The 12,252-nt window shown below is 40.2% G+C and overlaps 1 protein-coding gene across 1 annotated transcript in view; it reads right to left on the bottom strand.

Moving 5' to 3' along the window:
- Positions 1 to 1,069: 1,069 nt before the first annotated feature.
- LOC141052048 (cytochrome P450 2C16-like) overlaps positions 1,070 to 12,252 on the bottom strand; it is a 39,661-nt gene continuing 28,478 nt past the window's right edge. The window contains exons 6-9 of the mRNA XM_073549226.1: positions 11,256 to 11,397; positions 10,676 to 10,863; positions 10,380 to 10,521; positions 1,070 to 4,357 (exon numbers count right to left, since the gene is read on the bottom strand). Coding sequence (XP_073405327.1) covers positions 4,176 to 4,357; positions 10,380 to 10,521; positions 10,676 to 10,863; positions 11,256 to 11,397 — 654 coding nt within the window. The 3' untranslated portion in view covers positions 1,070 to 4,175. The remainder of the gene's footprint in view (positions 4,358 to 10,379; positions 10,522 to 10,675; positions 10,864 to 11,255; positions 11,398 to 12,252) is intronic.

The raw sequence follows: 12,252 nt of genomic DNA, 5'->3' as shown, positions 1-12,252 counted from the left end.
AGGATATGTATGATGGGTATATGGGCAAGGGACTGTGAGATGAAGGATGTGTGATGGGTGTATGGGCACTCGACTATGGGATGGCGGATATGTATGATGGATATATGGGCACGGGACTATGGGATGGAGGATATGTATAATGGGTATATGGGCATGGGACTATGGGATGGAGGATATGTATGATGGGTATATGGGCACGGGCCTATGGGATGGAGGATGTGTGATGGGTATATGGGCACGGGACTATGGGATGGCGGATATGTATATGGGCACTGGACTATGGGATGGAGGATATGTATGACGGGTATATTGGCACAGGACTATGGGATGGCGGATATGTATGATGGGTATATGGGCACGGGACTATGGGATGGAGGATATGCATGATGGGTATATGGGCATGGGACTATGAGATGAAGGATATGTGATGGGTATATGGGCACTCAACTATGGGATGGCGAATATGTATGATGGGTATATGGGCATGGGACTATGGGATGGAGAATATGTATGACGGGTATATGGGCATGGGACTATGGGATGGAGGATATGTATGATGGGTGTATGGGCACGGGCCTATGGGATCGTGGATATGTATGATGGGTACATGGGCATGGGACTATGGGATGGAGGATAATTATAATTTGCTATAACTAACCACAGTTAGATTCTATGCCCGGGCAGCGCCAGGCTCTTCAGCTAGTTGTTAAATAAAACTTTTAACTCATGATCTACCTCCTGTCTATGACGACATCCCGCGTTCCTGCAATTTCTACACGTGAGCAAAATACATACAAAAAGCTAAATCCCACAATTGCTATTTTTCAGTAGCTGCCCTCCCACTAAAAGATCACCTATAAAAAAATTGATTGAAACATTGTATGTACTCCAAATTGATATCAATAGAACATATCAGCACACAAAAAGCATGCTCACACCACACAGCTCCATCAACAGATAAATAATAACGTTATGTCTCAGAAAATGGAGGAACAATCCAAATTTTTATTTTCAATTTTTTACAAATTTCTCAATTTGTTTTCATCACTAAAATAAAAATTAAAATAAAGCTTAATCTCACTGTAAGTGTGCTTATCTGAAATATACTCTTGTCGGTAGTAAAACTGATTTTTATTTTTTTTTGGGCCATTGTACCTCTTTTGGATTTTCTTTCCCATTTTCCAGTACATGACATGGTAAAGTGACTGATTTTATTCAAAATTACAACTTGTCCCTTAAAAAATCCCTCATATGGCTATGTTGATAATATATATATATATATATATATATATATATATAGCAGAAACACTGATTTCAGCAATGTGTCATGCTGATCTGCAGCAGACATTTGTGTATAACCCTGCCCACACCACTCACGGGCAGCTTTCTGTGTACAATGCACATAGGCAGAAAGTGCCTAATTAGTGGTGGAGGAGGGGTTTCACAAAACGGTTTACAAGGAGGAACGAGACACCACTTCCTGTAATAATAACCTCCTGCTTAGAAAACACTAACCTTATTGAAACAGCTACACACAGCCTAATATGTGATACATCACTGGAATCAGGGTGTTAGACCATGCATCATGAACATGCTGCTCTCAGATTACATAACAAAAAACCTGCTGCCAGATTATTTTGAGAATATTTTTATTTTTATGACAACTTGTCAAAAGTTAGAATAAGAAACCTAAAAAATTAAAATGTGGTTGCAAAATATTTGTCTTTTACATTTTTTATCATGTGTGATGGATCAAGTTGAGAGGCTTAATGCTTTGTCCTTCCAGAAAGAAATCATAGTGGTATGTGGTTCATGGTAATATTTTTGAACAATAAAATAAGATCGGATCGGACTTAAAGTGGAACATCTAGGAAAAGGTCACATTGATGGGGATGAAAAGTAGAAGAGGGAATCCGTGAATTATCCCCAAATTCTAAAAGCTTTATACACATACATATAGGCTGGAGTAAAGAGATGAGGCGGTAGTGGTGGTGTTAAAATAGCTAGAAATGGAGTCACAGAATGCCCACGCAGGGGTGAGATTGTTTTTTTGTCATGTTAGCGACAGGTGGTCATCATATATGGTTATACGAGTTAATTATTACTTATATATGTGCCATAGGCCAAGAATTATATTATTCCCAAAAACAAGTTATCCTCTATCCATGGGAACCCAAACAATTTCAAGATCAGAGCTCTGTGCCAATCAGTAGGGGCCTCTGCAGCTCTGTCTTGAGTGGAGTGGAGCATGCTCGGCTCCGGCTACATTCGTTGTCAATGGGAATGTCAGAGAAAGCTGTATGCAACAGTTGGATCCACAGCAAACCATCTCCTAACTCAAGGATTGGGGACAAATTTAGTTTTTAAAGCCCAAAATTTATCCGTCATGCACATGGGTATTTTATGCACTGGTTTTGTAGACCTGTAATACCATGCATAGCTCTTTTCAACACACAGTATGCGTAAGTGTCTAAAACATGTACTTATAGCGACTCTGTGTATCCATTCTAGATCATTGCTTTGTGATTCAAATCTTAAAGGGTTTTCCCAAAATTTGATGATGATGTACCACCCATTAGTCACTTAACTGCTGAGGTCAGTAATTAGCTGCTTTGGTCAGCTGACTAATAGATTTCGATGTCATCCTGTTCATTAGTCACCTAAGAGCTGCAGCCAATCACTGGACTCAGAGCTCACATGTCATAATTGCACATGCCCAATAGTTCGGTGACATTAGATCCCATTAAAATCCAAGAACCATTAAAGTGTTCGGTGATTTGAGTGGTAGATGTAGCTTCGGTGTTCTTGCGTGCCTGATTTCACTCCCCCAGGCAAGGACGTCGACTTACCGCCCTAGCCATCCGTCCACGTCTCCAGCCTCCACTCCCGCTCCTCAGGGTCTGTGCATGTCTGGAAAATCTCCTGGCAGTGCTATTAAAGCGCATGGGCATGTGCTTCCTGTCTCTTGAAGAGACAGTGCACACTCTCCTAATGCATCCCCAGCCAATAGCTGGGAGACACTAACTACTTAAGGCACCTCCCCCTGTTATGAGGTGCCATAGCAACGTCTGTGCAAAGTAAGCTTATACTTGCCTGCCTGCTGTTAGGTCCACTTGTCTGCTTTGTCTAATCTGACCCTACTTTGTTTAACCTGTACTAGTGGTTATTCTGTCTGCTATCCAGAAGCTGCACAGTCTGAAAGTGTCCAAGTGGCTGTCCAGTCAGCTATCCAAAAACTGCAAAGTAATAACCTGTTCCAGCGACCGTCCTATCCTTTCTGGAACACACAATCCAAACCAGCATCTCTGATCCTTGTGGTCAGCTGCTACTGCTCCAGGCACTGCCCTGAAGTGGCACCTGACAGCTACCTGCTGCACAACCCTGACCTCACCATCACTTTTATATGTAAATCTTGGGCTTCAGATAATTCTTGGCTACTGTACTTCATGGCTGATCTATTTAGATTGACACATTGGTGCATTTATTTAAGAAAAAAATATATTTTACGTAAGGTAAAACGTTTTTCATTACTAACAATATATTAATATTGTATACATTTTCATTCACCTACAGTATGTTTCATATTTTATATAATATTAAATACTAAATAAAATTGCTGCTAGTGCTAGATCTAAGAACTGGAAAGATGTTTAAAGGGGTTATCCCTGGATCATTGCTTTTAATTATTCAGTTGAAGATATAGAAAAAACAAACACCCCCATAATCAGCCTCCTTAAATCATGTTCTGCCTCTCCACCGCTGCTTTTGGTCTTCTTTGACAGGTTGCAGTGGTGAGCACAACACTACAGTGCCTGTACGCATGTGACCACTGCAGCCAATCACTGGGCTCAGCGACTGTGCATGTAGGTGTGTGAGCTGTTGAGCACAGTAATTGACTGTGGAGGTCACGTACATTGTAGCAGCGGAGAGACAGTGCTAAACCTGGGAATTTTGCTTTTCATGTCTTGTTAATATGCAAAGTAATTTAATTAATGGGCTCTATGCATTTTTATGCTGGTAGCTTTGTCATTTTTTTTATTCCATCTAGGATTTAAGAGTCAGCTTCTAAGAGTTAGCTTCTAAAATATAATTCTTATAAAAGCCCAATTTTCAATCTTAAGAGTGAAAAAAGCAAAAATAAAAAAATAAACGTAGTAGCAAAAGTGTAAAAGGAATCAGCGTGGGATGAAGGCTAACTGGTAATAACGAGGGATATTAACAAATCCACTCAATAATGGTGTTAAGTCTATTTCTGCTATGTCCACAGGTGACCGGAGGCTGAAGTTCTGTAAAATCGTTGTGAAAAACAGAAAAAGCTCCATTCTTGCGAGACCTTCTCCAAGACAGATCCGTTTTCCTGGAGAGTAAAGAAATATTTGAGTAAATCAACTGTGCATTTTCTGACTCCAAAACATTAAGTTTTAGATCTCTTGCTAATGCAACAGTGCCAAAGATCAATGAATATCAGGGACAAGACTAGGGTTAGCCAGACCAGGGTGAAATGTTCCGACTTTTTTACTAATTAGTGTTTCTCTCAAAGAGAAGGAGGAGGAGAGCACCTTGTTACTGCTGGAGGATGTGATGGGGATTTTTCTGTTTTGTGTTAGCCGCATTGGAACAAAAGCTTCTTTTGTTATGCAATTTTGATTCTATTTTTGGTTAGAGCTAATCAATTGTAAGTGGAAATGTTTCTCACACTTCACTAACTATAAATGATGTCAGATGCATTGAAATGAAACTATAGGATTTATTATGTTATCAAATTTTGGTTGTGGGGTTATTTCATATCATTAACAAGAGTAATACTAATATAAGCATCATTTTTAAGTATTATCATCAAGACTTGTAATCTCATGGTACAGTTGTGGCCAAAAGTATTGACACCCCTGCAATTCTGTCAGATAATACTCAGCTTCTTCCTGAAAATGATTGCAAACACAAATTCTTTGGTATTATTATCTTCATTTAATTTGTCTTAAATTAAAAAAAACACAAAAGAGAAAGAAGCAAAAAGCAAAACATTGATCATTTCTCACAAAACTCCAAAAATGGGCCAGACAAAAGTATTGGCACCCTCAGCCTAATACTTGGTTGCACAACCTTTAGCCAAAATAACTGCGACCAACCGCTTCCGGTAACCGTCAATGAGTTTCTTACAATGCTCTGCTGGAATTTTAGACCATTCTTCTTTGGCAAACTGCTCCAGGTCCCTGATATTTGAAGGGTGCCTTCTCCAAACTGCCATTTTTAGATCTCTCCACAGGTGTTCTATGGGATTCAGGTCTGGACTCATTGCTGGACACCTTAGAAGTCTCCAGTGCTTTCTCTCAAACCATTTTCTAGTGCTTTTTGAAGTGTGTTTTGGGTCATTGTCCTGCTGGAAGACCCATGACCTCTGAGGGAGACCCAGCTTTCTCACGCAGGGCCCTACATTATGCTGCAAAATTTGTTGGTAGTCTTCAGACTTCATAATGCCATGCACACAGTCAAGCAGTCCAGTGCCAGAGGCAGCAAAGCAACCCCAAAACATCAGGGAACCTCCACCATGTTTGACTGTAGGGACCGTGTTCTTTTCTTTGAATGCCTCTTTTTTTCTCCTGTAACCTCTATGTTGATGCCTTTGCCCAAAAAGCTCTACTTTTCCCTCATCTGACCAGAGAACATTCTTCCAAAACGTTTTAGGCTTTTTCAGGTAAGTTTTGGCAAACTCCAGCCTGGCTTTTTTATATCTCAGGGTAAGAAGTGGGGTCTTCCTGGGTCTCCTACCATACAGTCCTTTTTCATTCAGACGCCGACGGATAGTACGGGTTGACACTGCTGTACCCTCGGACTGCAGGGCAGCTTGAACTTGTTGGGATGTTAGTTGAGGTTCTTTATCCAACTTCCGCACAATCTTGTGTTGAAGTCTCTTGTCAATTTTTCTTTTCCGTCCACATCTAGGGAGGTTAGCCACAGTGCCATGGGCTTTAAACTTCTTGATGACACTGCGCACGGTAGACACAGGAACATTCTGGTCTTTGGAGATGGACTTGTAGCCTTGAGATTGCTCATGCTTCCTCACAATTTGGTTTCTCAAGTCCTCAGACAGTTCTTTGGTCTTCTTTCTTTTCTCCATGCTCAATGTGGTACTCACAAGGGCACAGGACAGAGGTTGAGTCAACTTTAATCCATGTCAACTGGCTGCAAGTGTGATTTAGTTATTGCCAACACCTGTTAGGTGCCACAGGTAAGTTACAGGTGCTGTTAATTACACAACTTAGAGAAGCATCACATGATTTTTCGAACAGTGGTAATACTTTTGTCCACCCTCTTTTTTATGTTTGGTGTGGAATTATATCCAATTTGGCTTTAGGACAATTCTTTTTGTGTTTTTTCATTTAAGACAAATTAAATGAAGATAATAATACCAAAGAATTTGTGTTTGCAATCATTTTCAGGAAGAAACTGAGTATTATCTGACAGAATTGCAGGGGTGTCAATACTTTTGGCCACAACTGTATATATGAATGTTTCGTAAGATGAATTGGAGAAAGGTAGTAAAATTATATAAACAAGGATTTTAGAGAAAGATATTAATAAAAGTGTAGTAAGTGTTTTCAAACAATTAATTAGTTGAAAGAATTCTTCACCCATAATGCTATAAGAGCGGAGTAACACCAGGGATTGCTTCTCTAAGTTGCTTGAGATTTAATTTTATTTGTTTTGTTAAACAGTTTTCGCCTATATTGTGACTTGATAATGAGCTTTCTATAGGAAGATAGATCTTGTCAAGCCTAGATAGGTCCACCAAGGTCTTCTGCGCTGTTATCTTCATAGTATCAAGTCAATGGGTTGCTGATCTTCCTCTTCACCTTGTTCCTTTGATTCTTTCGTCCATGATGTATTTTCCAGTGATTGCTCTCTTCGTACGATATGTCCAAAGTAGTCAAGTTGTAGCCTGATGATCCTTGCTTCCAGTGACATGTCTGGCTTGATTTGTTCTAAAATTGATGTGTTTGGTTTTCTTGCCATCCAAGGTATTGATAATATCCTTGTCCAGCACCACATCAAAGGCGTCGATTCTATTCTGTGTTGTTTCTTTATTGTCCAAGTTTTGCATCTGTATGTTACCACAGAAAAGGCCAAACTATGTATGAGCCATGATTAGAGTTGAGCGATACCATCCGATACTTCAAAGTATCGTATCGGATGGTATCGGCCGATCTTTAAAAAAAGTATCGGTATCGCCGATTCCGATACCGGAAGTCCCATTCAAGTCTATGGGACTTCCGGTATCGGAATAAGAAAAACCCTTTCCTGCCCTTGTACAGCCTCTCTGGGGTCTGTACGGGCCTTTCGGGGGGCTGTGCCGGCCTGCCAGGGGGTCTGTGCAGGCTCCGGTGGTCTGTGCCGGCCTGCCGGGGGGTCTGTGCAGGCTCCGGGGGGCTGTGCCGGCCTGCCGGTGGTCTGTGCAGGCTCCGGGGGGCTGTGCCGGCCTGCCGGGGGGCTGTGCCGGCCTGCCGGGGGGCTGTGCAGGCTCCGGGGGGCTGTGCCGGCCTGCCGGGGGGCTGTGCCGGCCTGCCGGGGGGCTGTGCCGGCCTGCCGGTGGTCTGTGCAGGCTCCGGGGGTCTGTGCAGGCATCGTCCGATGGGACTACAAGTCCCATCGGGCGATGCCTGCTACCATGACAGTGATTGACACATTAGCCAATGATGGGACAGTAGTAGTCCCATCATCCGGCTAATGTGTTAAATGTAAAAAAAAAAAAATTACATGCTACATACATACAACATGCATACTACATACATGCTACATTCATACTACATACTACATACATGCTACATTCATACTACATGCAACATACATACTACATATATACTACATGCATGCTACATACATACTGCATACTACATGCTACATACATACTACATATATACTACATGCATGCTACATACATACTACATGCTACATACATACCACATACATACTACATATATACTACATGCATGCTACATACATACTACATATATACTACATGCATGCTACATACATACTACATGCTACATACATACTACATACATACTACATATATACTACATACATGCTACATACATACTACATGCATGCTACATACATACTACATGCTACATACATACCACATACATGCTACATATATACTACATGCATGCTACATACATACTACATATATACTACATGCATGCTACATACATACTGCATGCTACATGCATGCTACATACATACTACATACATACTACATGCTACATACATACCACATATATACTACATACATACAATACATTCATACAATACATACATAGACATACAGTACATATAACATAGAGTAACATACTTACCAATACTTGTCACATTGTTCCCCGAAGCCATTGTCGTCTACGGAATAAATATTAACATAACAAACCACAAAAATACTCACCCACGATCCGAAGCAGTCCACGAGTGTGTCCCACGACGATCTTGGGTAGAGAACTGCAGCATCAGATGATGCTGCCGTTCTCTACGGGCTGCAGGAATCCAATGACGGAAGGTAGGTATCCTTCCGCACTGTATTCCTCCGCCACTTAAAAAAAAAAAAAGTCCCTAGTCTCACTTTATGCCATTGCTGTGTGGGAATTTCCCACACAGCAATGGCATAAAGTGAGACTAGGGACTTTTTTTTTTTTTAAGTGGCGGAGGAATACAGTGCGGAAGGATACCTACCTTCCGTCATTGGATTCCTGCAGCCCGTAGAGAACGGCAGCATCATCTGATGCTGCAGTTCTCTACCCAAGATCGTCGTGGGACACACTCGTGGACTGCTTCGGATCGTGGGTGAGTATTTTTGTGGTTTGTTATGTTAATATTTATTCCGGAAAGACAATGGCTTCGGGGAACAATGTGACAAGTATTGGTAAGTATGTTACTCTATGTTATATGTACTGTATGTCTATGTATGTATTGTATGAATGTATTGTATGTATGTAGTATATATGTGGTATGTATGTAGCATGTAGTATGTATGTAGTATGTATGTAGCATGCATGTAGCATGTAGTATGTATGTAGCATGCATGTAGTATATATGTAGTATGTATGTAGCATGCATGTAGTATATATGTAGCATGTATGTATGTGGTATGTATGTAGTATGTATGTAGCATGCATGTAGTATGTATGTAGTATATATGTGGTATGTATGTAGTATGTATGTAGTATATATGTAGTATGTATGTAGTATATATGTAGTATGTATGTAGCATGTAGTATGTATGTAGCATGCATGTAGTATGTATGTAGCATGCATGTAGTATGTATGTAGCATGCATGTAGTATGTATGTAGTATGTATGTAGTATGTATGTAGCATGCATGTAGTATGTATGTAGTATGTATGTAGTATGTATGTAGCATGCATGTAGTATGTATGTAGTATGTATGTAGCATGTATGTAGTATGTATGTGGTATGTATGTAGCATGTAGTATATATGTAGCATGTATGTAGTATGTATGTGGTATGTATGTAGCATGTAGTATATATGTAGCATGCATGTAGTATGTATGTGGTATGTATGTAGCATGTAGTATATATGTAGCATGCATGTAGTATGTATGTAGTATGTATGTAGTATGTATGTAGCATGCAGTATGTATGTAGTATGTATGTAGTATATATGTAGTATGTATGTAGCATGCATGTAGTATGTATGTAGTATATATGTAGTATGTATGTAGCATGTAGTATGTATGTAGTATTTTTTTTTTTTTTTTTTTTAACATTTAACACATTAGCCGGATGATGGGACTACTACTGTCCCATCATTGGCTAATGTGTCAATCACTGTCATGGTAGCAGGCATCGCCCGATGGGACTTGTAGTCCCATCGGACGATGCTTGCACAGACCCCCGGACATCAGCACAGCCCCCCGGCAGGCCGGCACAGCCCCCCGGCAGGCCGGCAGAGACCCCCGGAAGGCCCGAAATGACGGCGCATCATGATGCGCACACACCGCGCATCATGATGACGTCAGGCCGTCAATCAACTGAACTTCCGATTCCGATGCCGAATTCCGATATTGAAAAAATATCGGAAGTCGGTATCGGAATTCCGATACAGCAAGTATCGGCCGATACCCGATACTTGCGGTATCGGAATGCTCAACACTAGCCATGATGATTCATGTCTTTCTCACCAGTGAAATGTTTCTCCATTTGATGACCTTGTCCAGTGACTATATTGTTGTTTTAATCGTAGCTATACTTTTTGAGATACTGTATATAAATCCAGCCTGAATTAATAGTACTACCCTCAAAAACTTTACAGTTCATGATGATCAATTCTACTCTCACCAATGTTGCTTAACCCTCTAATATCATGCACTTACCTGATGAGAATGGCATGAATCCATCCTTCCGAATGAATTTGCCGTTATCATCCAAGAAATGTCCCGGCTTGAACTCATTCGGGTATTTAAACTGTTTCGGATCTCGTAGAACAGAACTGAGCATTGGGTAGATGGTTGTACCCTAGAAATAACAATCCAATTACATAAATAGTGACTATCACAACCATCTATTCATATCTATTTAATATCATTAGACTATTGAAATGTATTGTAGTTATTTCTTATCCACGTCGACAAGCATCTATTATGGAGCACAGAAAACAGCACCAGTTTACCTGAGGAATATGAAAATCTCTAAACTTCAAGTCTCGGATCACTTTATGTGGGAGTGCCATTGGTATGAGGTCAATGTATCTTTGAATTTCATGAATTACTGCATCCATATAGGGCATACGAGAACGATCCTCTACACATGGAGCCCTGTTCCTTCCAATCACTTTGTCAATCTCTTCATGGATTCGTTCTGTAATGATGGAAGAAAATTGGGGTATAAACTTTAAGATTACTTGAAATAATTAAAGGCCATGGCAAGATTCTTCTTGAGTCACACTTTCAGTAGGGACATTGGCATGAGGCAAAGTCATCAATTGCCTTAAAAGTGCCCCAATTTTTTCTGACCAATTGACTCTTTTTGACCGTCTAACGCTGGGAGGGATCTGTGCAAGCACACAAAATGTCACAGAATTTTGATGTCATGGCATGTCTAGCGACGCTGTGCACGCCTGTGAGTAACTCCCCCAGACTCCATCAAAGCCAGAAGTCCAGTTCCACCCTGAAAAATCTGGGGATTTCAGTGCGAGCTTTAGAAATGGTCTGCTCATCTATACTGATTAGTATTTCAAGGACTTTACTAACCTTCAACATCTGGATTCTTGAGAAGAATCATCAATCCATACCGCAGTGTTGTGCTCACAGTTTCTGTCCCAGCGCCAAACAAATCAAATGTGGTATTGACAATGCCTTCCATGTGAAACTCAGTATCAGGTATGCCTTTTTCCTGTGCAAACAAATGTAAATATTAAGTAATAAGTGCCTACAGGAAAAATTGCTTGAAAAATATATAATGTTGTAGAGCCCATACATATTAGATAAAACTTGAATGAAATGGCCAAACGTGACCATAGCAAACGATTGTGGGCTGTTTTAGTGAAACTGCTGATCATTCGCTTCGACCGACGACCACCCAATGAATGTTTTTATCATTCAAAACATTGGTCAAAGGTGTTGGATTCTTTTAGGTAATGATCCACACTGGAGACATCATCGGCAAAAAAAAACAATGCATGCCGTTGTGGTCTGTGATGTGTTTACAGCCATTGACAAATGATCGTTCATTCAACCACATAACTATTGGTCATTGGCCAATTTTCATTTTATATTTATGGGGACGGATATTGGACAATATAACCAGTCTTCCCACGCATAGCTCAAGGTTGCCAACTATCCGGAAATTTGTTGACAAGCCCTTAAAACTTATTCCCCTGTCACCAAAAATAAATTGATGCGTTTGTTATTTTGATGTAGTTGGAGACATTTGTTCTGATTATTATAACTGTAATTATCATTTACTCTGAACACTGCTAATGTTGTCATATTAGAATTATGTGCTGTAGACAATAATAATTTATAATTTTAATGATGTAGTATGGACTTTCAATGTTGGTTATCTTTGATTTTTGGTACGTGGTGAAAAAAAAATTAAAGTTTGCCACCCTGGCATAGCCTATATATGATTTAGACCAAGTAATGTGTCCAAATTTTTGGGCACCAAACATTATTAAAAATCTTTACATTACCTAAGTTATATAAGACAAAGTCAAGGTTAGATTCTGCATTATCCTGGGCAACACTT

Source organism: Dendrobates tinctorius, unplaced genomic scaffold (assembly GCF_039654945.1).
Source record: "Dendrobates tinctorius isolate UK_male_01 unplaced genomic scaffold, ASM3965494v1 ptg000158l, whole genome shotgun sequence".
Classification (NCBI taxonomy): Eukaryota; Metazoa; Chordata; class Amphibia; order Anura; family Dendrobatidae; genus Dendrobates; species Dendrobates tinctorius.
Note: the sequence above shows the minus strand (reverse complement) of the source record. Positions and strands in the feature narration are given on the sequence as shown.